The sequence below is a fragment of the Lactuca sativa genome, chromosome 9 (genome assembly GCF_002870075.4).
Source record: "Lactuca sativa cultivar Salinas chromosome 9, Lsat_Salinas_v11, whole genome shotgun sequence".
Lineage (NCBI taxonomy): Eukaryota > Viridiplantae > Streptophyta > Magnoliopsida > Asterales > Asteraceae > Lactuca > Lactuca sativa.
In genome coordinates this window covers 77,050,911-77,077,572 of record NC_056631.2, presented here as the reverse complement: position 1 = coordinate 77,077,572, position 26,662 = coordinate 77,050,911, and the positions used below count along the sequence as shown (strand labels likewise).

Below are 26,662 nucleotides of genomic sequence, written 5' to 3'. Positions count from 1 at the left end.
TAGTTCTTTTGAGATTAGTCAGTGATAATCTTGTTCAACTTCTTCATGCACCATGCACTCCAGTCGAAGATGAAATAGATGCTCAGCAGAAGCAGCACAAATTTATTTAGTACGTTGAAAGCGCATCTGATTTTTTCCATCGTGATAGAAAATACCATGATCAGAATCTCGAATGAAAAATTATTGAATCGGTTCAACACACACTGGAAACATGTTGTTGATGTAGACATTGTCAAAGGAAGAAGGAATTTCGCATATTTGGATTGCCTTTGCTTTGGCATTGACGCTGAGGTAGAAAGTCGAGAAGGAGGAAATGAACAAACTAAATTTAGCTTCTTCACTTTATTGATCATTTGTTGAAATGCCAATTTCAGCTCCTGAGCATGAATACCTTTATGATTAGAAATTAACTCCTAAATCTGAGTCCACTCGTTGTAGCCATGCTTGACCAATTCACGAGCAAACACAATTTCAATGTATTCATACTCAACTTTTTCTTTCTGATCAGGTGAACCTTCAACGTTTAATCATTAGGTTTGGTACACCTAACCTTGGTGATAGGATCAGGTTTTATTCCTCTAGCTAGAACGTTCTTGAATTTCTTCCGGTTAATACGATCATTCAGCTCCTAGATCCTTTTTTCATTTGGCGACCAAATTCTTAAATGCTATAGATTTGACAGTTGTACATTCATGCCTCCATCGGCAGAAGCATACTTAGTGCAAGCTTAGAGGAGACGTTCATCACTCTTCTGTCTCTTAGAGGCATTATGCCCTGTGAGAACTTGTCTAACTTCCTAAACTATGAATCTCCAGCCCTGGCCAAGATGTCTAGATTGACTGTGAACTTCCTTTTCTTGCTGGGAGGAGCAGAAGAGCCTTCACTAGTGTCATGAACTCCACCTGAGGAGGTGGTCTTCTTTTTTTTCTTGTAATGAGTTGATCATCACCAGATTCAACATCACTATCAGTGCCTTGAGGAATCTCCTCCTCAAGATTAGCATCTAGATAAATAATGTTCAGAAGCACAGCTCGTGACATGAAATCCATATCCATAAAGCCTTCCTCATCATCGGTATCAATATCAGGCTGGTCATCAATATCTTCAAAATGATCAGCGTGTACCATAATTGCTTTATCATTCTCCCCCTTTTTGACATCATCAGCAGGAGGAGAAGAACCCGGAGTAGAACTTGGACAAGTGTTGTGAGGTGGAGAGGGAGTTGAAGAAGGAAGATATGATAGAGGAGGTGGTTGAAATGGAGTTGGAGGATTGTTACTAGTAGGCGGAGGTGGAGATTGGTCATCATAATGAGAACCATATGGATAATCAACCATATATTCAATGTCTTCTACCATGGAGAAGATGTGCTTTATGTGAGCCACATCAACCTAAAGATTACTCAGATGCTATCCCAATGACTCGGTCAATTTGACCAACAGTGTAAGCTTGGAGAGAACATCAGACTAAAAGTTAAATAAGATAGACTCCCACTCAAAGGTATCAACGGTTTGAAAGGGAGGAGACTGTGCAGAGGGAACACTAGTAGCATCAGCATGAAGTGGCAAGGATCATGGAGGAGTGGTATAGTTTAGAAGGGGAATATATGTATCAACGAGTGGTAGTGTTGACTCATGCTATGGGATGGGTTTCGATGGAAATGTCAGTGGAATGGATGGATCAGCTGGTGGAGAAGTTGGTCCATGGTGAGTGATGGGTTTAGTAGAATGAGAGGGGGGTGAGAGTGAAAATGAATGCATTTATTCAGTATTGGAGGAGATACCATGGCTGACATCATAGAGTTAGAGAAGTGACCTTCAGCTTCATCTTCATTCTCTCCGAGTGCAAACTGAATTGGTGAGGGAGAAATAACCTATGTTTCTTGATCGACCATAGGAACCACTTTAGTGTCTGAACTATTGGAAGTGGAAGAGCCACTTGAGTCACTGGAGAATTAGTTTTTATCTTCATTTTCGCCTTCAACAATTGCATCTTCAGGTTCTGACAAAAGTGCTTCTTGTTGATCAACGGCATTGTAAGGATACTCTATCCAAAGAATCATCCTTGGAGATAAGTGAGCATCTCCATCAACAAGATTAAAATTAATGATCTTTGAGTAGAGGAATAGGGAAGGTATGGGTGCCCCTTTATTAACATTGTATCCCATACCAGCATGAGCCAAGAATAGAGCAAGCCAACGAGGATATGGAACGTATGTTTGACGCTTGTTGCTATTGATACACTTAACCAGCTGATCAAACAAAAGTTGAGCGAAATCCAGATCTTTCCTTCAAACCATGGAATACAAAATGTGCAACTCAAAAAGGTTCAATTGGTCGATGCTTCCAATTTTGTGACCAAGACAATTTCCAATCACCCCTGTCACATATTTCCAACCAACAGGAAAACGTTGATAAAGGACGACCTTAGCATGATCACTTTTACTACCCTGACAAGAGGAATCATAACCAAGTTGAGGAAGAACCGAACGAAATTTGTTTCCAGTAGGTGCTTCATAGGCGGCCATTTGAGGAAGACAAAGAAATTGTCTGAATGTGAATGCATAAATATGAACCCTATAATGGCCATCTCCAACAGTTTCGGAGATGATTTGAGAATTTGTGTTATAGGTACATGAGTAGTGGGAACTCACATACCTGCTTTGGAAAGAAGGGTTCATGAGCATCTCTAAGAACATAACATAGAGGAGAACTTTTCAAATAATTCACAAAGTCTTCAATGCCTGAGTTTTGATGTTAACGAGGAATAGTACCAGTGAAGGCAATGTTGTTTTCTTGAAAAAAAATTGGGTTTCAGGGGTGTTTGGGGCTTTGACGACGTTCTTAGTAGGAACAAAGGCAAACAGAATTGGAGCCATTGTTGAAATCTTGAAGTTGTAGAACTTGAAGCGGCGAAGATGATGATCCAAGAGGGGTTTTGCAAGATTTTGCTCGACTGGGTAAACAAAAGTGACCTAGGAGAGAGAAAACTCCTATTTCTATTCAAAAATCCCCCCACCTTTCACGTTATCATTATGGATGGAGAAATATTGTAAAAATCTTGACTTACAAGGTAATTGTTTACATTCTTATCCTCATTAGAAAGCTACCGTTGAGGAATTACCATTTAAAAATAGTGAATCACATATTGAGCACAATGAATCATCGTATCGCAAGTTGCAGCAAAAGATATCAACATATCATGATTTGCAGCGGAATAGTGGATGGGTTGGGGATGTCCCTGATAGTATCTCGTGGTATTATAGATCATGGACAAATTATTGTGAAATCTCATCAGTGTATGGTCTTGTACATTGAATCATTTACTTCTTTTAATAAAAGAAAAAAGAGTAAGAGTAGGTAGGTGCGTGTAATATGCCACGGTACACGATATACCCATTAACATAGATTTTTCAAGTTCTCATCAGTGTCTGGCATCTTACGCTGAATCATAAATCTTTTAAGAAGAAAAATATAATGGGAAGGGATTGGTGTGTATGATAGGCTACAGTACATAGCTTAACAATCGGCACAGAGTTTTGAACTTTTATCAGTGTATGACCCTATACAATCAATCCTTAACCTCTTATTTAGAGGAATTGAAGTAACCCTTTTTCATTAGAGGACATGACAAGTATCTCTTACGCTGATGACAATGCAATCAGGTTAAGCCACTGGGTAATGCTCGATGTTTCAGCATAACATGAGACTTGATGCATACGACAAGCATGCTTCCAGGGACAAAGTCTAGATAAGTATTAACCATAAAGATAATACCCAATCCTTAATATAATTTTTTATTAGGACTAGGTAGTCTCATGCTGAGGAGATATTAGTGCATATGAATCAAGATGAGTGGGTGACTCAATGTCATCTCAGCAGATGGTCTCACTGATGAGATACTTAGAGAGATTTGTCACATACTGCAGCATACTTTTAAGGACAGAATTTGTCAACTGATTTATACTCTCAATTCGTTGGTACATGAAAAAAAAAATAAAACAAAAGAATTAGCAAACAAGGAATCATTCAAAAAGAGGAGAATATGCAGCTTTTTCAAAAAGCTCATAATGACTAGATCTGGCCACTACTAGAAAAACAGCCTTTTACGACGCTCATTGCGCGTCGTAAAAGGCTCAGACGACCGCAAATGTGCGTCAAGGAAGGCCCTGTCATAAAGAGAGACGACGCGCTTTTGCGTGTCGTCTATAGACGATGCGCATTTACGACGCGTAATTACGACGCGCGTTTACGACACGCAATGCGTATCAAGGAAGACCCTGTCATAAAGGAAGACGACACGCATTCGCGTTTCGTAACCTTACGACGTGCGTGTTAATGACACGCAATGCATATCAAGAAAACCCCTGTCAAGAAAGGCCATGTCATAAATAATGATGACACACATTTTTGCGTATCATAATTTTAAATGTTTAAAAAAATATTATTTATAGATTTACGAATTTTCAAATTAAATTTGTATTTAATGTCTCATAATAGAAAATAAAATATCATATACAAAAAATACAATCCATTGCATAAAATTTAATGTCATACAAATAATCGTTCCATAAAAAGATAAAACAAATCAGTAGAGTTGTAACAGAAATTTACAAACTAATAGTTCTAATAACCTAATGTGTGCCTCACTAGAAACAAGATTTGTGCTGATCTTTTTAAATATGTGCCTCACTTGTCTCCACTCTTCCTTAGTAACACCACTCAAGGACTCTAAATCTATGAACATCTGCAAGCTTTTTGACACTAGCCTACACACAAGCACATATACTTATCAAACAAGGATGTAAAAATCACCTGATGTAAAAATCCCAACATTTTTTAACGCAATAATAACCTTTTTCTGCAACAAATAATAGTATCAATTAGCCAACAAGATAATAAAAAATTTAATAATTACGAAATTTATGATTATTCTTGATTGGTATTTAAATGGGACCCACAATATAAGTAAAGATATAAATTATAATACCTCACTTTCATCATCTAAGACTATCTCCATGAGATAAAGGTCATTTAATTTTGTTATCTCCAAAAGAACATCCAAAACAGATGATCTCACAGTTGCTTGATTCTGTTTAAAAAAAATTAGTGAACACTTTAATGGTTAAACTATTGTTATAACTTAATATATATATATATATATATATATATATATATATATATATATATATACATATATATAAGTGGCTAAATTGATAAAATGGTGTGAATATTTTAACCAATACTCCTGTTGGGTACATTGAGAAGCTTTTTCCCATGCCATGCAGAATCTGCACCATGTGGAGGTGGAATAACTCGAATTCCATTGGATATGGATGGAGGAAGAAGAGCATGCAATTCCTTCTCTAATCTTTCTGCATTACCAAAATACTTACTAACTTCAAAAACCCCCATCCATCACTTTATTACACACATCATCATATGACACCATCATCTGTCTATGTGTGTATATATATAAATAAAATAGCAATATCAGTGATATGTTAATGTACCTACTACTCCAGGTAAACATGCAGTGCCTCCAGCCAAGACAATGGTCTTGAACCAAGTTTCATCAGGGGTTAATCCTGCAGCATGGCAATGTTCAAGGCAAATTGCCACTGCTTGATGCAAACCACTTGCAGTCCTCCTGTATCAGTATGTAACAAAAAGACCAAAATACCCATTCAATCATATAAGTAATAAACTTTGATCGATTGATTTGATGTATGTATCATATGTTTAAGGTGTACATACAGTCCTGCAATGCGTGGCTGGAATAAAATCTCTCATGTACGAAATCTTTCTTGCTTAAGGGTAAAATGGTCATTTAGATGCAACATTTTATCAAATGGGTAGAGTTTCATTATTGATTATCTTTATATTTTATGTAGATCTTGAAAGAACTTGAAGGTGTTCATATGATCAAAGGACCTAATCCAAGTTATAATGACATTTGCTTCTCTGGTGCTGGAAGGTAATGTTTATTATATATTTATGGTTAATCATTGTATTATAATAATAATAATAATAATAATAATAATCTTTTTATTTTCGATGATGTTTCACAACTCTCAAAAACTTTCCCATCTGTTGATATGGTTTTTGGGAAGGGACAAAGTAGAAAGTTCACCTTAAGTAGACAAGACGTGATGGATTCACAGATTCGCAAAACAAACCACTTCAATATTATATCTAAAACTTCAATTATCTCCTTGGTTATTGATGGAAGTTCCTGTATACAAATATATACAAACTTGATGCTGGTATCTGTAAAGACAAAAATAACACCATTGAAATGGCAATTGTGCTTGTAGAAGTCCTTGAGCAGATGGAAGTTGATCATATAAGCCTAAAGCCACCATCTTTTCATCTCCACTTAAAGTTGCAGAAGGAAGATGGAGAAGAGCATCATACTATTTATCAAAAGAAACTGTTAATATCAAAACATGGATGCAAAGAACATCTCGTAAATATATATAAAAAATATATCAAACTTGAGATAATATACGTGAATGAACACCTGGATGTGATGATTTGGCAACTTCAACCAATAAATCGACTTGATTTAGAGTAGAAATCATGTTGGATCTAACTTCTCCAACCATTGGTCCAAGTGGCCAAATGAAATTCTTGCAAGTGCCCTTTTGATGAAAGCAACAAGCCCTGAATGCGTAGCAGGTAGATGTGATATGTGTAAGATATGCAGTATTGAGGCCACTCAATCAGTCGATCCACAAACTTTGTACCAAAAACAAACATCTGCAAAGAAACATTGTTATCATTAAATAATTAAGTAGAAAAAAGGAAATGCCTTTTACAGTAAAGCAACAGATCAGGAGAAGTTGTTATTACTAGCTTTGGAATATGTAGGCTTGCACAATGCATCCAAACAGCACGTAATGCAATTCCAAGTGTCAGATGGGTCACGAGTTGATTCTTAATAAGCAATCCTGTCATTTTCAAATTTATAAAAACCATATTTCCTTATTTGGAAAAATGAATAAAGCTTCGAATAGATATAAGAGGCATTACCAACGAAAATAGCAGCAAGCTTAAGTTGTCTATCAGGGTATCTGTTGAAAAACTTGTACTCTTCAAACAAGTTTGCAATCATGCACTCAAATATTTGTTGTTCCCTGCCAAATCACACGCCACCAAAACATAACTACTCAATAAACCATTAATGATATTAGCAAAATAACTTAAAAGTGAACAAACACTACTAGAAAATGGAAAATATAGTACGGTTATATTTGTATATATAATACGGAAGGTCATGTTGTATTGTATTAGGGGTGTATTAGATTAGATATGTAATAAAGTACCGTAAACAACCGTACTCTATCTCACATATATAATTTCTATCTCATATATATATATATATATATATATATATATATATATATATATATATATATATATATATATATATATATATATATATATATATATATATAATACGGCTTGCATTGTTGTTTAACCGTACTATATCCTCAGACTATCCATATTACATTCCCACAATAATCTGTACTCTATAACCATTTATGATATCATATGATTCGGTTATGTATTCAATGACACAATATTTTATCCCCAACAATACTCTATACCAACATGTTAACACCAAACATCAAATTTATCACACAATGAAAAACAGAAACACAAACAAATGTGGTACACCAAATAAAAGATGAGTACTTGTTCTATTAATCCTTCAACATGGCGATCTTGGCATTCTCCCAGTTGAGAGTTGTAGTTGCTCTGAGCATTAAGGGAAAATACACTAGCCTGAAATAAAAATAAAAAAACAAGATCATGAAAAATATTATAACGATGATGATAGATAATAATTTCACTTTTTCTAATTACCCCTGCAGACCAAATTGAAATTAAAAGACATATCTTCATTGTTAACACACATCTTGCATGTCATCTGTCCTCACCTTTTAATCTATATCAAGAAGGTTAACTAAATAAAACAAACAAAAAATTATATCAGATGGGAATCATAAAGAGAAAATAGTTCCAAAATTTATCATTACAAAAGAAAACAACTGTCAAAACTCACATGATATAGATATAGTCAGCATACCGTAGCAGCAAATGGAATTTATCATGTGTTGAGTTACTAGATAAAAAGAATAAAGAAAAGAAATTAAATGATATTGTCATAAACACACTTTACTAATTACAAATATATAATTTACTATTTACCTTGTTAGAGGGCTGATTTGTGGTTCATAGGCTGGAATGTGATGCAACTACATACACGTTGAATAAGATGCTAAAGTAATGAGTCACCCAACATTAACCATAGTTTGTTGTTGTATAAACAAAGAAGCAAAAGGAAGGAGTCAAAACTGGTTTGTTGATAATGTAAAGCTATATTTGTATTGGGTTTTTTCTATTGGTTCCTAAGGTTTTTGGTTTGTAGTTGATTAGGAAAATAGTCTAGATAAGCACATCCTCAGTTTTAGTTTTAATTTGAATGTTACAATAACTACTAAAAAGGGGGATAAGAAAATGTATTCCTCTCCATGTTTCTAAATACGTATCTACTAATAGGAGTTGATATGAAAAGATATCGTTATATGATCATCCAGATCCTCTCGAATCAGTTATAAACAAACAATAACAAGATGTTCTTAAAACCAATTAACCTAATTAAAAACTGAGAATCAAAAAATTAAGCAGATGGATAATCGGTTGAACTAAATCAGGTTTTATAGTTCTATGTGTCTCGCTCTAGCTGCCTATCAAATTTACCTCCTCATGAGATATTGTTCTTATGTACTTGATATACTCCATCTGTTTTTTTTTTTTTGTAATTCAAACCCTTCTTAAAGCCACTCAGTTGATTTATAAACAGAAATGTAAGGATCAGAACAGAAAGTTAAGTCAAAAAACATAAAGAATGTCAATGAGGCAATACATCGAACACATTATGTGCACTTACAAACCACAAATGTGCACTTACAAACCACAAATGGAATCATCAACAAAGAAATAGAGAGAAAGGAAAGGAGGATTCAAACAAGAAGGGGATAATGATCTAAATTCGCATTCAAACAACTAATAGCCCTAAATGTATCAATCAACAAGTGAAGAATTGTCAATTTTGTAACAAATTGGGTAAAGAGAAGAGGCACAATCGTGAGAAGAATTCTAAAAGAGGGAACTTACAAGATATGAAATACGAGAGTCCAATAACGCACGTGGACAGGAAAAAAAATCTGTTTCTTGGCCTTATCGATAAGGTCTCAAGTAGTCACCATTTGCCTGACGGTGCTCATTTTTTGAGACTCTGATCAGATCAATCTTCAACGCTATAAATTCTTTATATAAATTCAACAAAATTGTGACCCAATCTTGCAATCTGATAACTTTCTCGAAGAAATTGAACGACGATTCTAGATCCACGAATCGATTGTGACGCGTTCGTTCCTGTACGACCCACAGGACCCGCCATTGTTCACAGCTTCGGATCTACGATTGTGAGCGCAATGCTACCATGTATGTACGATTATTCAACAATCGATTGGTTTTCCACCCATACTTGAGAACCTAGGTGATTTTTCCCGTAGAATCCTGCATATGGATTCAAAGACTCGTCAGAAGCCAGAATTAGGGTAGTAATGAACATATGAAGGTCAATGAGGAATATGAATGAATTTAACCGCATGAATACAATCAGCTTTGGAAGAGTAAAATTGATTAAAATAAGCATTTTTCATGTTTCTTCTCTTTCGTAGAGACGAAAGAGAAGAAACTTCTACCTTATTTTCATGTTCATAGGTTAAGGAATCATCATACCATTAATTATCACCAATAAATTCATTAGCCTCGCATGTTTTGGTTCCCAAATCAGAAAAAGAATCAAATTCGTCCCAGAGAAGAAATAAGCCCTAAAGAAAGGGCAGAGATAGTTAGAGACAGCGAGGGAGGGAGGCATAGGACAACGACAAACTTCATCATCTTCTTCCACTGCCTGGCGGTGTGTGATTCACGGCGACGACGTGATTAGGGAAAGAGGGAAAAAACCATAGATATCGACAACGCCATCTCCGAAATTTACCGGAAAGCACCTCCGTTCATTATCACCGGCAGATCCATCCTAATCTCCCTTCTTTTCGTCACTTCTCACAATAGAGAAACAAGAGGGGAGAGTCGATTGTGAAGATGAAGAAAAGAAGGTAGAACAGAAAGGCGGGTTTTCAAAAATTTTGGGTTTCGTTTTCCCCCGTTATCTTCTCAAGCGCGTTTCACTAAAATTATAAAGCAACATCTACAGAAGACGCACGTTTAAGATAAAGCGCCCTCCGTGTTTTTCATTTTTTTTTCTTGATACACAAATTTAAGGGCACGCAAAAATGCGTATCCTCTATCCTTCAAATTTTGGAAGTCTGACATTATTTTTAAGGACGCCCAAAAATGTGTAACGTGAATCAGTGAGTGTCATTGTTTGCGCGTCATTGAAGACTATTTTTCTTGTAGTGGGCGGATCCTTTGAATTGAAAGGTCATTAATGACTCTTCTTTCCAAGATATATACCACGCAACCTTCGTCTATAAAAAGAACATAACTGAAACACAACCCACCACATTAACATATGGTTCAAAGACAAAAGTTAAAGAGAAATGTTCTCAACCTTTGAGGTGTTGCAGATGGATTCCAAAGTCCATATTTATCAAGTCAAAAGAAGTTCAACAAAACATAGTCTTTGTAACCAACGAGTTAGAAGGTTCCAATCTTTGTAACCTTCAAGTTATGCATACCACAGAAAGAGAGTAAAAGAAACAAGGCATTGGGAATCGATAAATGAGGGATATGGAGTATTGTCTTGACAATGTGTTATTTGAATCTCAAATCGGGTTTGGTGTAGCATTGAGAGCGACTATGGCAATTAGTCGTGCCATACTCACTAGCTTCACCTGGTCTCATTGTAACAAAAATAGGCTTCAAGGGAGGGCAAGAAGAGCATCCAAAACTAGATGAATAAACATAGTTCTTTTCAAACTGGTGTCAATCACTCTAACCATCATCTTCATATTGAACGATACAGGTGCTGAAGAAAAGATGCAAAGCCAAGCTCAATGATAAGATCTTGCAACAGATGTAGTGCAAGGTTAGGCAAGCTGGTCTTTTATTTTTAAGAAAATGATATTTGTCAGCTTCAAAGGAAGGAGATGGATGATCCTGAGACAAAAATATTAAAAGAGAAGAAACATACTATTGAACATTAGACATAGGAAAAGTAAGAAAAAACATGTATACTCCTTTGGTAAAAGCAAAAGTATAATTTTTTTTCTTGAATAAAACATCCCAAGACTTTGAAATTATTCAACTGAAACCGGTAAAGAAAAGAAAACATAAAGAAGCAATTGTTTATCAAACAAAAAGATCAATAAATATGTAAGCATTGCTCTTCCTGATGGCATTAAACATGATAGAGTTCCCTGAGTCCACAACATGTCCCTTCTCCTTGCTGAGAAAAACTTTATAGCCAGCAACACATAAATGATTGATTGAAATAAGATTGTTGTGAATACCTTTGACAAAAGACACTTTCTTTAACTCAAGTAATTTGCACTTGACATTGCCAAAACCTTTAATTTCTTCGTTTTTACTGTCTCCAAACATAAATGTAGGGCCATCTTTCTTCACATAATCATTCAGGAGAGACTTTAAATTTGTCATATATCACGAGCATCCATTGTCTAAGAGCCAAATATGCTCTTGATCCTACTGTACTAAGACATGAATTAGCACACACTGACCTATTTTGCAGTGGGCTCTTAGGAAGGAAAATATTATAACATTCAATTGGAAGACAATTTAGAGAATTTTCCTTTTTGATCAATTTATTATTTCGAACTATAATGTTGTTAATGCATTTTGTATTTTCATTAAATGTGCACTCACTTATCTTGGGTGAAGGGTCCCCACAACGATAGCATAACCTGATTCTAGTATTTTTTTTCTTTTAAAAAAAGGCTTCTAGTGAGTTGACTCCTACTCATTTAATTTAAAAACCCTTTCTTTTGTCCTAGAACTGGATATGCTACACTATGAAGAAACATTGTCAGTACATGCTGATGAATTGGAAGATTCATTAGTGTTTGAAGTATCTGAAAGACAGTCAGTGTGAATATCACAGTGCATTGAGGAAATTCACTAAGGATTTCATTCACTGAGTGAAATTCACCATCCGAAATGGGATGTTTTAGCAAGGCTTTGGTAGAGGGCAACACATATTCATTAGTTGGAGGTTGTTTTGATGGATCAAGATGGGACAAATGAGATTGACATTCAGTGTGTTCATTGAGTCAAGGAAAAAATGCTTGTCAATTAAACTTTGATTTATAAAGGAGGTACTGACAAATCTAGTTTTGAAGTCCTTTTCAAGATCACAGGCAATGTCAAAGTTTTGTTCAGATTCAATATGTTCGAGTATTTTCATAGCTTCATCAATATTACCACCAAGAATTTTCTCACACTGATCAGGGATTTGAGCGTTTATTATTTTGTTTAACTTGAAATGTGAATGTGCCCAATTGTGAACTATACAATGTAGCTTTTTGGCAAGTTCATCAGATATCAGATTTCAGTGTATGAATACATTGAAATTGTGTTTGCATTGAAACCTTAATCTTTTATTTAAGTGTGAGCTTTTCAGAGTTAGAATTTTCAAGATCAAGACGCAAATAATCAAACATATCGACTTTTTCATTAGAAAAGTAATTAAACATTTTCTTAACCTGATACATGGAATATGAGTCCCAGTCTTTCATCTTTGAGTCCCTGGCGGCTTGAGAAAAATCAGCGTCAAAAGTACTAGAACCTCCATTTGACTTCTCAATATGAGAATCATCGATGCGAGCCATTAGACACTTCCCTTTTGGATCCTCATCTTTCAAAGACTCTTCTTCATCAACCCATTCCTCAAATTTCTCCTGTTTAGCAACAAGTGCTTTTGGAAGAGAATTTTTTTTCTTCATATGAGTCAGCAGCTTCTTGTATATCACCTCATAACTTTCTAAGTCTTGTGATGCTTTCTTTTCTTTACACTCCCTAGCAAGATGATTAATGATTCCACAGTTGAAGCACTTTCCATCATCCTTTTTGTCAGCGACATTCTCTCTCACTGATAAACTGCTTCCTCAAGACTGAAACCTTTTAGGCCTACTCAACCTGCTTTCTTCATATCATTAGACAATGAGTGCAGTGCTAGCAATTAACTCATCCGAGAAAACATTATAAGGAGTTTCATCATAATATGATGTTTCAGAGTCACTGAAAAATTTCTCCTTTCTAGAGAAAAAGACAACAGAGTTTTGATTGTTGGAGTCCTTCATGATGTTTTTTCAAAGAACTTTGGTTCCTTCATAGTTGCGCAGATTTCCAAAGAGAGAGTTTAGATCCATGGTCTTTATCTTCTCTTTGTTCTTGAGAACATCAACGTGATGCTCCCAACTTTTGCCCAAGGAATCCAAGAATTTTAATACAGGCTAAGATGAGTGTTTAGTAGTGACCAATATGCGCATATCATTAACCAAGTAGTTAAACATGTTAAGGTTTGAGTCAGAGTCTCACCTTATTAAGCAAAGAAGTGCTCATATTTCTGGTTCAAGTTATTAATTTGAGTTGCTTAAACTTCTACAGTGCCTTCGTAGGCAACTATCAGCGTCTCCATCATTTCGTGTGCAAATCCACAGTTCTGAACAAGGTGATAAATTTGATAAGGAAGAGAATTTCCAATGGCAGCCCTTTCTTTTAAATATAGACTCATGAGTCTTTTGTCTTCTTCATCATATCTTGTCTTTGGTTTCGGATTTAATGCACCAGCAGGTGGATTATCGGCCATAGGTTGATACATGGGAATGTGTGGACCATTATTGACAATGTTGAGCATGACATAGTCCATAATTCCAAGAACAACCATGGCTTTTGTCTCCCACATAGAAAAGTTATTTTCATCAAACAATGGGATTTTATTTGCTGCTAAGAATTTTGGATAGTATTGAGATGAGGAAGACATGATATCTTGAATGTATCAGAAAACCTACTCTGATACCACTTGAATGCTTGCTAGATCGAATACAAACAAGAAAGAAATAAGAACAAGGATCATAAAGATTTTTTTACTAAGAAGTGATCGTCATTGAGAGAATCTACACAAAGCAGCGATTAGGGTTGCAATTAGCACAACCCGATTACACGCGCGCGCGCACACACACACACACACACACACACACACATATATATATATATATATATATATATATATATATATATATATATAGTAACACTAGTAACAATCAATCCCGACATTTATCGGATTGATTCTAATATAAGTAAACAGACTGATCCTAATCACTGAGATTAAGGAATAGTTAACTGACAACTACTATTATTATAATTACAGAATACAAAGTAAATACACTATTACTATTGATTACACGCTGACACTGGAGAGGTTCACAAGCTGACGTTGGCGTTAGAGCTGACAGTTAGCGTGTATTTGACTCATCAGATTATAAGGTTCGACCTTACAAATGTCTCTAGCTTGGGCGTAAAGGCGCAATCTTCTTGTGTAGGAGTTCAAAAGTTTGATTCTCTTTGGGCCCAATTTCTTCCTTGGCACGTTTAGTTTTGTCATCAATATAAGACGTTGGTGTGGCAGCCACGTCAGCTCTACATCCATTCAGCGACATATATGTGGTTGACCTACTGTAGAAGGTAAAAATCAGCTGAAGGGCAAAAATCAACAAATTTTCCTAAATATTAGGCATTAACGCACCAAAAAATAGCATTAGGTATAACCGAACATTTTATGTGAATTTGGGGCTCTATAGCAATTACCCAAGGATATACTAACAATATATAATTATGAAGAGAATCCTGAGAACAGTAAAATATACAATGTCGGAAAGCTTCTCGATTAAACCCTTATTTCAGGTGTTACTACACATACACCACCGAAAAACTCACTTCTAATAAAAACTAAGAACACTTCAAACCCTCCATGCTACAACTCCAACACCTATGTCATTAACACTTAAAGCAACTACTTAAGAATTTAAAAGCTTGAAAGTTGAAAGTGTCATTAGTATTTACATCAGATTTAATCATAACAACTAAATATCCATTGTAACAAAAAAACATTGTATTTTTGTTTCTTATCAACGTTTGATAGACAATTCTATCCATAGAAAACACTCTCACTTAGTTTGTCCTCTTGTCGACATTTTGTTGTTTGCTCCCAAAAGAGGAGGCAAATGCATATATATATATATATATATATATATATATATATATATATATATATATATATATATAGGTAAAGGTTCAAATGAGAACCATAAAAAGTTAAGAACCATAAGAACCACTATTTTTACCTTATAACTTAAATCATATGATATATTTGATTAATATAATCTCACAAGAAAACTTTTATCTCACTTCTCTTTCATCTCTCTCTTACCTTCTACCGCTGCCGACCACCACCACCAATGCCGGCACCACCGCCGGCACCGTCGTCGTCGCCGGAATACAACAATCTTCAAATTCGGAGTTGCCGCCTTCAGATCTAAAGCATTTACCTTCAGATCTGGTGCATTCGCCTTCATATCTACAACCCCCGACTTTAGATCTGCCATCACCACCGAACGCCGCCTCCAGATGTGTAACATACACGTTCTGAAATTGTGTATTGTTATTATTAAAAGTGAATAAAATTGAGTGTTGAGTTCTAACAGCTAGTTTTTACTAGAAATGAAGTAAAACTATGTTTAGAATCACTCATAAAATGTTGGAAGTCTTATGAGATTCCAATTAATAGCCAAATCATGAAAATTTAGCGAAAATATAAAATTTGAAATAAGTAAAATTTTATTATTGAAAGTTGTAGATAATCTCGTTAGAGACATTTAGGCGAAAACCTCATCGAAATTCGAGTTATAACGAAGAAGTTATGACCAAACGAAGATCCGTGATAAATTCGGAAAATACCTTGTCGCGTAAAAATTTAGTTTTCGATAAACTAATTTTTAGCCTTAGTAATGTAAATGAAAGTTGTAGAACTCGTGAAAATAATCAACTTTCATATAAAGACCGTTTGAATCTGACTTCGTATGAGAAAGTTATGATTTTTCGAAGTTTCAGCTTAGCAGTAGACATCTAAAAACTCGAATTTTAGATCGAGTGATTTTTAGCCGACACAACCTAAACGAGAATTGAAGGTCTCGTCATTAGTAGTGCAACGGTAAAAAGTCTGACGAAAACGGACGTCGAATAAAGAAGTTATGAATTTTTAACGGATTTTCCTGTCCCGGTCTGTTAAAAATAATAATATTAAAATTAAAGTCAAAGTTAGCCGATGTAGTCTAAACGAAAGTTGTAGAGCATAATTTTGGCTTCGCGTGCATATAAAGAACATCAAAAACGGAGCTCGTATGCAAAAGTTATGGATTTTACAAGATTTGGCACATTTTTCATTTAATTTTCGTGTGAATAGTAAACGCCACGTCACCCTCGCTCAGAGTTGGCCACGTGTCCGAAGCTGCTGCGTGGCAATGCCTGAGAAGCGACGCGTGTCGCACTGATGTCCGGAAGGCCACGTGATCCTCGCATGCCACACGTGATCCGACCCTCATGTCATTCTCCCATTGGACCGAAGTTGGGTCCAATCCGAGGCTACCATCTGCGAGCCAGCTGTTCCGACCCTCGCACCCGAAGCCTCGCCCTGCTGCCAGCTGGTCCGAGCCTCGCAGCCACCTGCCTCCCTCGCATGCGAGCCATCTGGAGCCCCTCGCTGCTGCCGCGTGTTTCTCCTGGCTTCGGATCCGAGCTCCTCCTCCCCTATAAATACATGGGTTGCGAGACTTGCCGAGTAAAAATGGATTTTTGCCATTTTTCACCCCTCTTCCCATAATTTTATTATTTTGACTTTCCCCGAAGCCCCGGTATTATTTTTAAATCCCGGAATACACCCCGAAGTGCCCGGAGAGCCCGAAAAATTTATCTTTTCGGTTTTGAAGCTCTATCTTTTTAGAGTCCGGTTTTTAGCTAATTCTCCCGGTTTTCAACAAATAAAGCCATATTTGGAGACGATATGCTGCTCAAATTACTATTTTAACCCCCGATTATTTTAAGGTGAGTTCAATATATAGGAACAATTGTATGTTATGTGTTATATGTGCTATGTGCTTTTCAGTGTTATTATTCCGGGTTATTTTCCCGGGTTATTTTTATTCGCTATTTTTAATAGCAAAGTTATACCTTTGACCATGTGATCAGTAAAAAGACTTAGATTCACGGTGGTACTGGTATGTAGCCTCTGGCCATGTAGAACATGTCTCGTAAGAGAATCATTTCTATTCTATGGCATTGGCCGAAGGTTAGATAGGACTGGTATGTAGCCTCTGACCATGTAGAGCATGACTCCGTAAGAGAATGAACTCTATTCTATGGTATTGGCAAATGGTTAGACAGGGCTTTAAGCCTGAAATCTACCAAAATGTTAATCCGAAGTTTTATATCTTCTGTGCCGTTTGGGCCAAAATCTTTATTGATGCATATCAAGCATGGAAATTGTTATGTCTCATTGATCGTAAATCTTTGAATCAAATCTTGAGTTGATATTGAAAGCGTGACATATGATACGCATATGCTATTGTTGTTCTTGTTCCCTTTTGCTTCTGTCATATTGATATATATATATATATATATATATATATATATATATATATATATATATATATATATATATATATATATATATATATATATATATATATATATATAAGGCATAAGATTATATTGTATCTATTTATTGAATTCACTAAGCGTTATCGCTTATCCCTCTCAATGTTTAACAATTGCAGGTGATGAGTATCCAATTTAGTTTTATACTGCTGAAAGATTTAGAATAGTTAATACTATTTCTCTGTATTCTAATGTTCAAGTATGTATATGAATAATAGATTCCTGGGTAGATATGAAATGTAATAAAACTTAGTCGGTTTGTATCCAACCTTTTGTAATCACTTTATCAATATAAAATATTGTTTTATAAATATGCATGTAACATGTTTTGAGGAAGTAACTTAAGAATAATGTTGGAATAGTATGAAAGTTTGGGCCTTTCATAAATACAAAAGTTGGGGTCTTTCAAGATGTCTGACCACCTCTAGATAAATTCAGATCTGATGTAGATCTGAGAATTTGGTGTTATTATACAAATGTTTTGTTCCAGAACTCTTGAACTTATTTTTTTCTCTGAAATGTTCCATCACCGGCGAAAATGTTTGTCAAATTTGTACCAGAACTGTTATGTGTCACCTCTTTCCCATGTATAACTCATTTTCGTCTTTGTCTCTCTTATTTTTGGTCAAAACACCACCAAATCGACATCTGATCTGATGTTTTTGTCCATTTTCAGGTTAGATCTGGTGTGTGTATGGTGTTTACATTGATGGTGTTTACGAAAGGAAGTTCTGAAAAAAAAAGATGCACATAAGGTGTTTGATGAAATGCCTCAATGAAATTTGGTAAGTTATTAAGCTGTGAATTAAGTTGTGAATGCATATTTTTTGTATATTAAACTATGAAGTTTGTGTATTTAGCTGTGATATTTGTGTTTAAAATTGCGAATCGAATGCATTAAACTGTGAATTTGTTGTTTAAACTGTAAATTGACTATATTAAGCTGTGAGTTTTGTATATTTAATTATGAATTAATTGTATTAAACTGTGAATTGATTGTATTAAAATTTTTAGTTGAAAATATGCTTTTGAATGCATATTTTTTTGGGTATTAAACAGTGAATTTTCTGTATTTAACTATGAATTAAAAGTTTTAAGTTGATATTATGTTTTTCTACTTGCATTTGTTGTAGATCTCTATTATATTTTGGTTTTCTTTCTTTTTTTTTTGTTTTTTTTTATGTTAATGTGTGAATTTGATATTTTAATCTCTCATTTGTCATATAATTTTGTTAATCTTAGTTTTAACTGCTATTAACTTGTGAATGTATAATTTTTTTGAATTAAACTTTAAATTTATTATACTAGTTTGTGAATTTTATATATTAAATTGTGTATTAATTGTAATAAGTGTTTTAAGTTGATAATATGGACGTGAATACTACTTTTTGTGTATTAAAATGTGGATTTAGTCTACTAAGCTGTCATTTTTGTGTTTTAAACTGTGAATTGATTACATTAAGCTTTGAATTTTCTTTTTAAACTACGAATTGACTGTATTAAGCTGCGAATTTTCTGTTTGAACTGTAAATTGACTAGATTAAGTTGTGAATTATGTGTATGAAACTATGAAGTTATTTGTATTAAGCTATGAATTTTGTGTATAAACTTTGTATTGACTATATAAAGAGTGTTAAGCTGAAAATATGGTTATGGATGCATACTTTTTGTGTATTAAACTTTGAATTTTGTGTATTAAACTATGACTTTTGTGTTTTAAACTGTGAATTGACTGCATTAAACTGTATATTTTCTTCCTAGACTATGAATTGACTATATTAAACTGTAAATTTTATGTATTAAATTATGAGTTGATTGTATAAAGTTGTGAATGAACTGACATCAAGCTGTGATTATTTTATAAGTTTTTTTGTTTGCTTTTGAAATAATGTAAATTTTATTCACGACTTAATATATTAAATTCACAATTTAAAATATGAATGATTTATGTATAAATTTTTTTGTTAATTTTTTTCTGAATATATTTATTTGTTATGTTGTATAAGTATATAAGAATACATTAGTTTTAATAATAATTTTGCATTAAATTCAAAATGAGTGAAATAAATAGTTTTATTAGACTCTGAATGCAGTATTTATGTTATTAATGCATGACTTTGTTTACAGATCTAATTTAGAAAAAAATAATGGTAGCGATGCTGGTATAGGTGATTGGTGGCAGCGTGTGGTGGTGGTAATAGTAGGGTTTGAAATTTTGATTTCTTTAAGTTTGTGAATTTGTATAAAATGGTTTGTATTAAATTATGAATTTTGTGAATTAAATTACGAATGGACTGTATAAACTTGTAATTTATATAAGTTTTGTGTTCAAATATGAGAGCATATAAGAATGAAAATATTATACTGCAAAAATTATAATTTTGCCCTTTTTGTATCGAAAAAAGAGAAAAAAAAAAGATTTTCACATGTTTAACAAGAATATCATGTAAATATTTATTAACTAATGGGGTTCTTAGGTTCTTAATTTTTTATGGTTCTTATTTGAACCACTTCCTATATATATATATATATATATATATATATATATATATATATATATATATATATATATATATATATATATATATATATATATATATATATATATATATATATATAATAGGCATGTTAAACTCATTTGAGAAAGATTGAGTTTCTGAAGCTAGCAAAGGAGATGTTGCTGACAATTTAGTAGGTTGTGTTAGCGGCGGTCGATGATGAGGGAAAGGTTGTCGACGATTTAGATATTAGGAGGGAAGATAAAAAGTATTAGGATAAATGGAAGTGTAAGGTGGATTTGGATGGAATGGGTGTGGTGGGTCGTTGGAGGTGTGGTGAGCCTTTTCTATTTTAAAAATATTAAAAACATGTATAAAATGTGAAAATAAAACCAAGGGGTTAATATAGTGTTTTCATATTTGAAGGTGATCAAATCCACTACCGAACAATGTCAAAACTACCAAACCAACAACTTTAAAACTCATTGGATGGTACCCAAAAAGAAATTAGCAAACCGAATGGACCATCAATTCGATCTTATTGTAATGAAAATAAAAATTGTCGTAAAAGAAAAATAAAAGCATAAATGATGATCGATTAGAAGTCAAGAAAGCACAATAGCTTTATATGAATATTGCCAATATTGGGATCTTGGCTAGAATCGTTTTAAGATTTATAAGATCGTGATTGTAAGATAAGATAAGATCAAAAAATCCTACCAAAATGAAATAATCGTTAAACTTGTTTATGATATCTTGTTTGTGCAATGTCCATTATAACTTGATGTTATTTAAAAATAAAAACTTTTTTCTAACTTTTTTATTACATATTATATAGACATTTATTTAAAAATAAAATCTTTTTTCTAACTCGTCCTAAGTATTTAAAAATATTTACATTCCCAGGACCAGTTCTGCTGTCTAATTCAAGAAGAGTGGATGAAATAGTGATGCTTTATGATAGTTTTGCGACATGCGATGGTTGATTTCAAGTTTACAAATGTTTAAGGATCGACTATATTCATAGACTCTAAAGAGTTTAGATCAGGATATTTTACATTCCTAGCTGAGATAATAAGACCCCAAATATATATATATATATATATATATATATATATATATATATATATATATATATATATATATATATATATATATATATATATATATATATAGTTTCAGATAAATTTTAGTGTGTTGGACATGGTCTCACTTATATGATTTTAAAATCGTAAAAAAATTAAAAATGAAGACGGGGATCTTAATGACTATGGTTTACTATACTATTTGATTCGATTGTTCTGTTATATCATTACTTAAAGATAAAATTGCAAAAATGGTCCCTGTGGTATGCAAAATTTTGGGGTTTTGGTCCAAACCACGGGTTTTTTGGATTGGTGGTCCTTTTGAGCTAGTTTGCTTGTAATTTTGGTCCCTCGGCAAACTGAAAAGACTAAAATGCCCTTTCTGATATATTTTTTATATTTTTTCTATTCAATTTAAAGAAAAAAGAAAATAAATAACTAATTTGGGCCCACTTCTCTCTCTCTCTCTCTCTCTCTCTCTCTCTCTCTCTCTCTCTCCCAAACACCCCCTTTTGATGTTGTTGCTTCCCTTCTATGGGTGTGCCACCGGAACAGAAAGAAGAACGACGAGGGAGTTGTCGGAGCAACCTCCCTTACCACATCAGACGGGGGGATCTCCTCCTCCTCCACTCCGTTGCAAATCGCCACCATAAGACAAACTGCCACCACCTCTGCAGCTCCCTTCCTCCCCATTTTCTTTCCTGTTGATTAATTACCCGAAACACCCTACAATCACTTCGATTGCTACCCTACATCCACAGCCGACAACAAAAAAGGAATGAAGCATAGAAGAGCACCGGAGCAGCCTTATTGCCACCACCATCTTCAGCCCCTCACCACCACCGTTGCCCTGTTCAAGTCATCACCTTCGATTGTTCAACTAACCCACGAAGGTGAAGAACCCCCCTCTTTCATCGCTTGTGTTACAGGACAAAAACAACCCCTCTCACCAAATCGATCACCGTTTCTGCTACTCTGGAGTGTGTGTCATCTACAACACAGGAAGGAAAAGAGGATTGATCGGGAATCAAACCAATAGCGACTGTCGGTGGTCCTGAGGAGTTCAATCAAGCAATAAGGGTGAAAATCAAGACTTATTGTGGTTGTGTTTGGTCTGTCAGTCAAACGAAATGGAATGGGTCTTCGAAAGGGATCGCAAGCAACATCTTCTTTCTTTCTTCTTTTCTTGATTCGTTATGAAGCATGAAGGAGTCGATTTTTCTGGCGGTTCAAGCCTTCAATCAGGGTTGTGGGGGTTGAGAATGGTAGCAACAGCCGGAGAGGGTGCTTCTGGTGGTGTTTCTCGGCAGAAGGCGGAAGGGAAGGGGATATGGAGGTGGCGGCAGTGGGGAACCGGGAAAACATCACCGGTGATTCTAGTTCCTTGACAGGGGAAGGAGACGAACGGGTGATGGATCATAAGGAAGAGAGAGAGAGAGAGAGAGAGAGAGAGAGAGAGAGGTGGGTCCTTTTTTATTTTTTTAATTGTTAAAATAAATATTAAATTTTAAGAATAATGAAAGAAAAATGAAAAATAAATACCCCAAGGGTATTATAGTCATTTCAGTTTTCGGAAGGACCATTTTCACATACAAACCACTCCAAAAGGACTACGAAACCAAAAAAGTCACTGTTTGAACTAAAACCCCAAAATTTTGCATACCGACCATTTTTGCAATTTTGTCTTACTTAAAATGTAAATTATTACTTTAGTTGCAAAAAAACATGAGATCTACAGTATTGCCGTTTGATTCTGAGTTGAGCGGAGTTAACAAAGAGGACAACAGTACAAAATCAACACAATAGTCTCAAAGGTCAGGTGAACATAAAATACACAAATAAAGACATTATTTTGATACTTTTGACAACATTAATCTGTCGTGTAATGAACTAGCTATAATGATTCACATATAGCTACCATGATTCAACCAACTTCGAAAGTGCTACACGAGAAGACCCATCGTCCTCCATTGCCCTAGCAGCATCCAGTTTTCTCGCCATCGCCACCTCCCTAACAGCTTTCCCTTCCTCCGCCTCCATCAACTGTCTAACCCGCTTCTCCACCTCCGTCGCCGCCACCCTCCCGCCGTCGGACTCATCCATCGGAAGAGCCAACCCCATTTCCTCAACCAACACCACCTTATTAAACCTCTGCTCAGCATAAAGCGGCCATGCAACCATCGGAACACCAACACGTACTGCCTCCAACACCGAGTTCCACCCACAATGAGTCACAAACCCACCGACTGACTCGTGGCTCAGAACTGCCACTTGCGGCGCCCATTTCTTCACTACAAGTCCCCGATCTTTTGTACGATCCAAGAAACCCTGCGGCAGTAGCAAATCCAAGTCCGGCTCCGGCGGTGGCAGAAACCGGTCGGCTTGATTATGTGACGGTGGGCTTCGGACCACCCATAGAAACCGCTGCCCACTCATCTCCAACCCCGTAGCGATCTCCTTCAACTGATCAGCAGAAAACAAACCCAAACTCCCAAAACACAAATAAACAACACTTCGACTCGGTTGCAAATCGAGCCAATTCAAACACTCGTGTTGACTATCCTCACCGGGAGCCACCAGCGGTCCGACGCTGTACAGCGGCGGAGTAGGTAGATCCGGGACACACAATCCGTCGGTAATTGCTTTAATGGCTTTTGGTTCCAACGAGTCAAATGTGTTGCCGATGATCCCAGCTGACTTAGGGAAGTGCTCACAGAATTCAAGAAAGTCGGAATAATCAGTAGTTGTTCTATCGAGAAGCGGGCTTATCATCTCCGACGAGGGTATCGGTGGCAATCCCGGCGAGTGGATGGGTCTGTTCATATCTTTAAAGCTTTCATTGGTGGTTCTGTGAATCGTTGGAAAGTAAAGGAATTGCGCCAAGCAACATGCACCGGAAGTGAAGAAATAGTAAACAGGGATGTTGAGTTTATCGGCCAAAGACATCGCCGGCGTGCAAAAAAGGTCGATGATGAAGACGGTGACTTTAGAGGATTGAGAAATGGATTGTAAGGCGTTGTTGACGTTGGGGTTGCTAAGACGAATAAGGTCAAAGATGATGGCTTCCATGGAGGGGTAAAGTAAGGGGTCAAGAGGGATATCAGGGAGGTGGTGAAAAGCGATGGCGGGGTAGGTGGTAGAGATGCGGCGGACATAGGTGGCGGTGGTACCGGTGTTGAAGGAGGGGATGAGTGTGAGGACGACGATGGAGTAGGAAGGATAGTGTTTGAGGATAAGTTTTCCAAGCTCCACCATTGATATGAGATGGCCCATCCCTGGAGATGGATACAGAATGATTGTCCCCATTTCAGTGAAATGCGTTGTTAGAGAGAAAGTGTAAAAATTGTGAAACTTATAGTATACGACAATAAAATGGGAATGACGTAGAGCACTTGAATTCTTAATATAATAATTTTAGGGTTCCCTTTCATCTTTGACGATTTAGAAAAAAATAATAAACAGACAGTCATATCAAATATTGGTAGAAACGCGATATCAAATATTGGTAAAAAGGTGCTCAAAGCTACACAGCTATATGTTCGTTTGAAACGAAAGAAATACCGGTGGGACATCAACGTATGGATTGTTTAAAAAAAAAAAAAAAAAAAAAAAAAAAAAAAAAAAAAACTCAATTAGTTTTTTTCTTAGAGCTCATATTTTATATCTTTTATCGGAAAAAAAAAACAGAATATAAAAAAAATGGTTAATGTCATTATTCGGTAACAAACTTTTATGAATTGGTTTAAATGATCTTTTGGTTTTTTTTTCTTTCATTCTAGGGGCAGTGCATTTTGTCGGGTTTAAAATGGCATTTTCATAAATGTGAGTGGGTTTAAAATGTCACTTTCATAAATGTGAGTGGGTAATTGGTAACATGGCAGTCCAATTGAATTGACATACAGTCAACACAATAGGTTTATGTGATAGTTTGGTTAACACAATATGTTTACATGGAAATTTTGATCTTCTTCCATACCGGCCATGGTAATCCCTTGTACCTCTTGAATTCGATTGAAAAAAAAAAAAAAAAAGACGACATGTGTGGTCTACTAGCGCGAAAGAAAACCTAGTTTTGGGGTGTCCAGAATATCAGTTCGTACTCTGTAATTGATTATGTCAGTATGAAATGTATAGTGTCAGATTCGTGAATCTAGGATATACCTATCACCAAATAATGAAGAAGTGAATACTAAATAATGTTTCTCCGTAATGCCTTATTTCGGAGAAAATGATAATTTTCTAAATTTTATAAAAGTTGGTTATTATTAATAAATTATTCATTTATAAGGGTTGGTTCGTTGAATTTTCCTTACTAAAATTCCCTTTTAAGTCATAAATTACATAAAAAAAAAGACAAAATTGCAAAAATGGTTACTGTGGTATTCATTTTTTTAGGGTTTTAGTCCAAACTCCGATTTTTTTGAGTTAGTGGTTCTTTTGAGCTAGTTTCATTGTAGATTTGGTCCCTCCGTAAACTAAAATGACTTTAATACCCTTGGATATTTATTTTCTATTTCTAAATTCATTTTTTTTAAGTTTTAATAATTATTTTTTCATATTAATAATTAAAAAAATGAAAAGGCTCTCTCTCTCTCTCTCTCTCTCTCTCTCTCTCTCTCTCTCTCTCTCTCTCTCTCTCTCTCTCTCTCTCTCTCGTTTCCTAACTTGTTCAACATCAGATTATCGATCGAGGAAGTCGATATGGATCTCTGGACTTTTATTTATGAATCAGGCGCAAATTCTTCCTTTCCATAAAGATTGACATCATATGTGATGTTTGGGTCGGTTTGCTTGATAGTACGATTCATGACTTCGAAATCGAGGTTGGGGTGGTCGGATTTGGCAGGTAGATCGATGTTCCTCATCTTTTTCTAAGGTCTCCATTAGTTGGAAATTGGAGCAATAACAAGGTCTGATGGAAGCACAAACAAGTAGGAGATGTAAATACCCCTAAATCAAATGTCATCGAATCCCTCTCAGGTCCCATACCTTCGTCTTCACTAGAATTCGACACTAGTGTAACTAGGGTTTCATCGGCATACAATAATCTTTACATGCCACCATCACCGTCTCATACACTTTAATGATCGTTCTTCATCAGCCAGGCACCCATTTCAGCTCGAAAAAAAAAGTCAAAAGGAAAAATCGAGGTCTTGGTTCTTGTGTAATTCAACTGATCGATCTACATCAGCCAACAAACACCATATCGATATGCCATTTGCAACATCTAATAACTCATCTGCAACTCTAAGAAAAAAACATAAGGAAAAAAATAGAAGGGCACCACAGATATCCATTTCTCGTCAAGTCC

At 35.3% G+C, this 26,662-nt stretch overlaps 1 protein-coding gene and 2 long non-coding RNA genes across 3 annotated transcripts; all 3 read right to left on the bottom strand.

Moving 5' to 3' along the window:
* Nucleotides 1-5,245: 5,245 nt before the first annotated feature.
* On the bottom strand, nucleotides 5,246-6,755 carry LOC128128736 (uncharacterized). The gene is made up of 4 exons (XR_008226745.1): nucleotides 6,523-6,755; nucleotides 6,133-6,415; nucleotides 5,513-5,649; nucleotides 5,246-5,374 (listed from the first exon to the last, which is right to left on the bottom strand). It is a non-coding gene; the product is annotated as an uncharacterized LOC128128736 (long non-coding RNA).
* A 99-nt stretch (nucleotides 6,756-6,854) lies between these two features.
* Nucleotides 6,855-8,379, bottom strand: LOC122195996 (uncharacterized). Its single transcript, XR_006187176.2, has 6 exons — nucleotides 8,217-8,379; nucleotides 8,071-8,130; nucleotides 7,872-7,971; nucleotides 7,701-7,790; nucleotides 7,035-7,138; nucleotides 6,855-6,952 (listed from the first exon to the last, which is right to left on the bottom strand). It is a non-coding gene; the product is annotated as an uncharacterized LOC122195996 (long non-coding RNA).
* A 14,775-nt stretch (nucleotides 8,380-23,154) lies between these two features.
* LOC111918027 (UDP-glycosyltransferase 88B1) lies at nucleotides 23,155-24,771 on the bottom strand. Its single transcript, XM_023913683.3, has one exon. It carries the CDS (start codon nucleotides 24,655-24,657, stop codon nucleotides 23,266-23,268), a length of 1,392 nt encoding a protein of 463 aa, XP_023769451.1. The 5' UTR covers nucleotides 24,658-24,771; the 3' UTR covers nucleotides 23,155-23,265.
* Nucleotides 24,772-26,662: the final 1,891 nt, after the last annotated feature.

Excerpts from the sequence above, each read along its gene's own strand:
- LOC111918027 (XM_023913683.3), bottom strand. The coding sequence starts at position 24,657 with ATGGGGACAATCATTCTGTATCCATCTCCAGGGATGGGCCATCTCATA.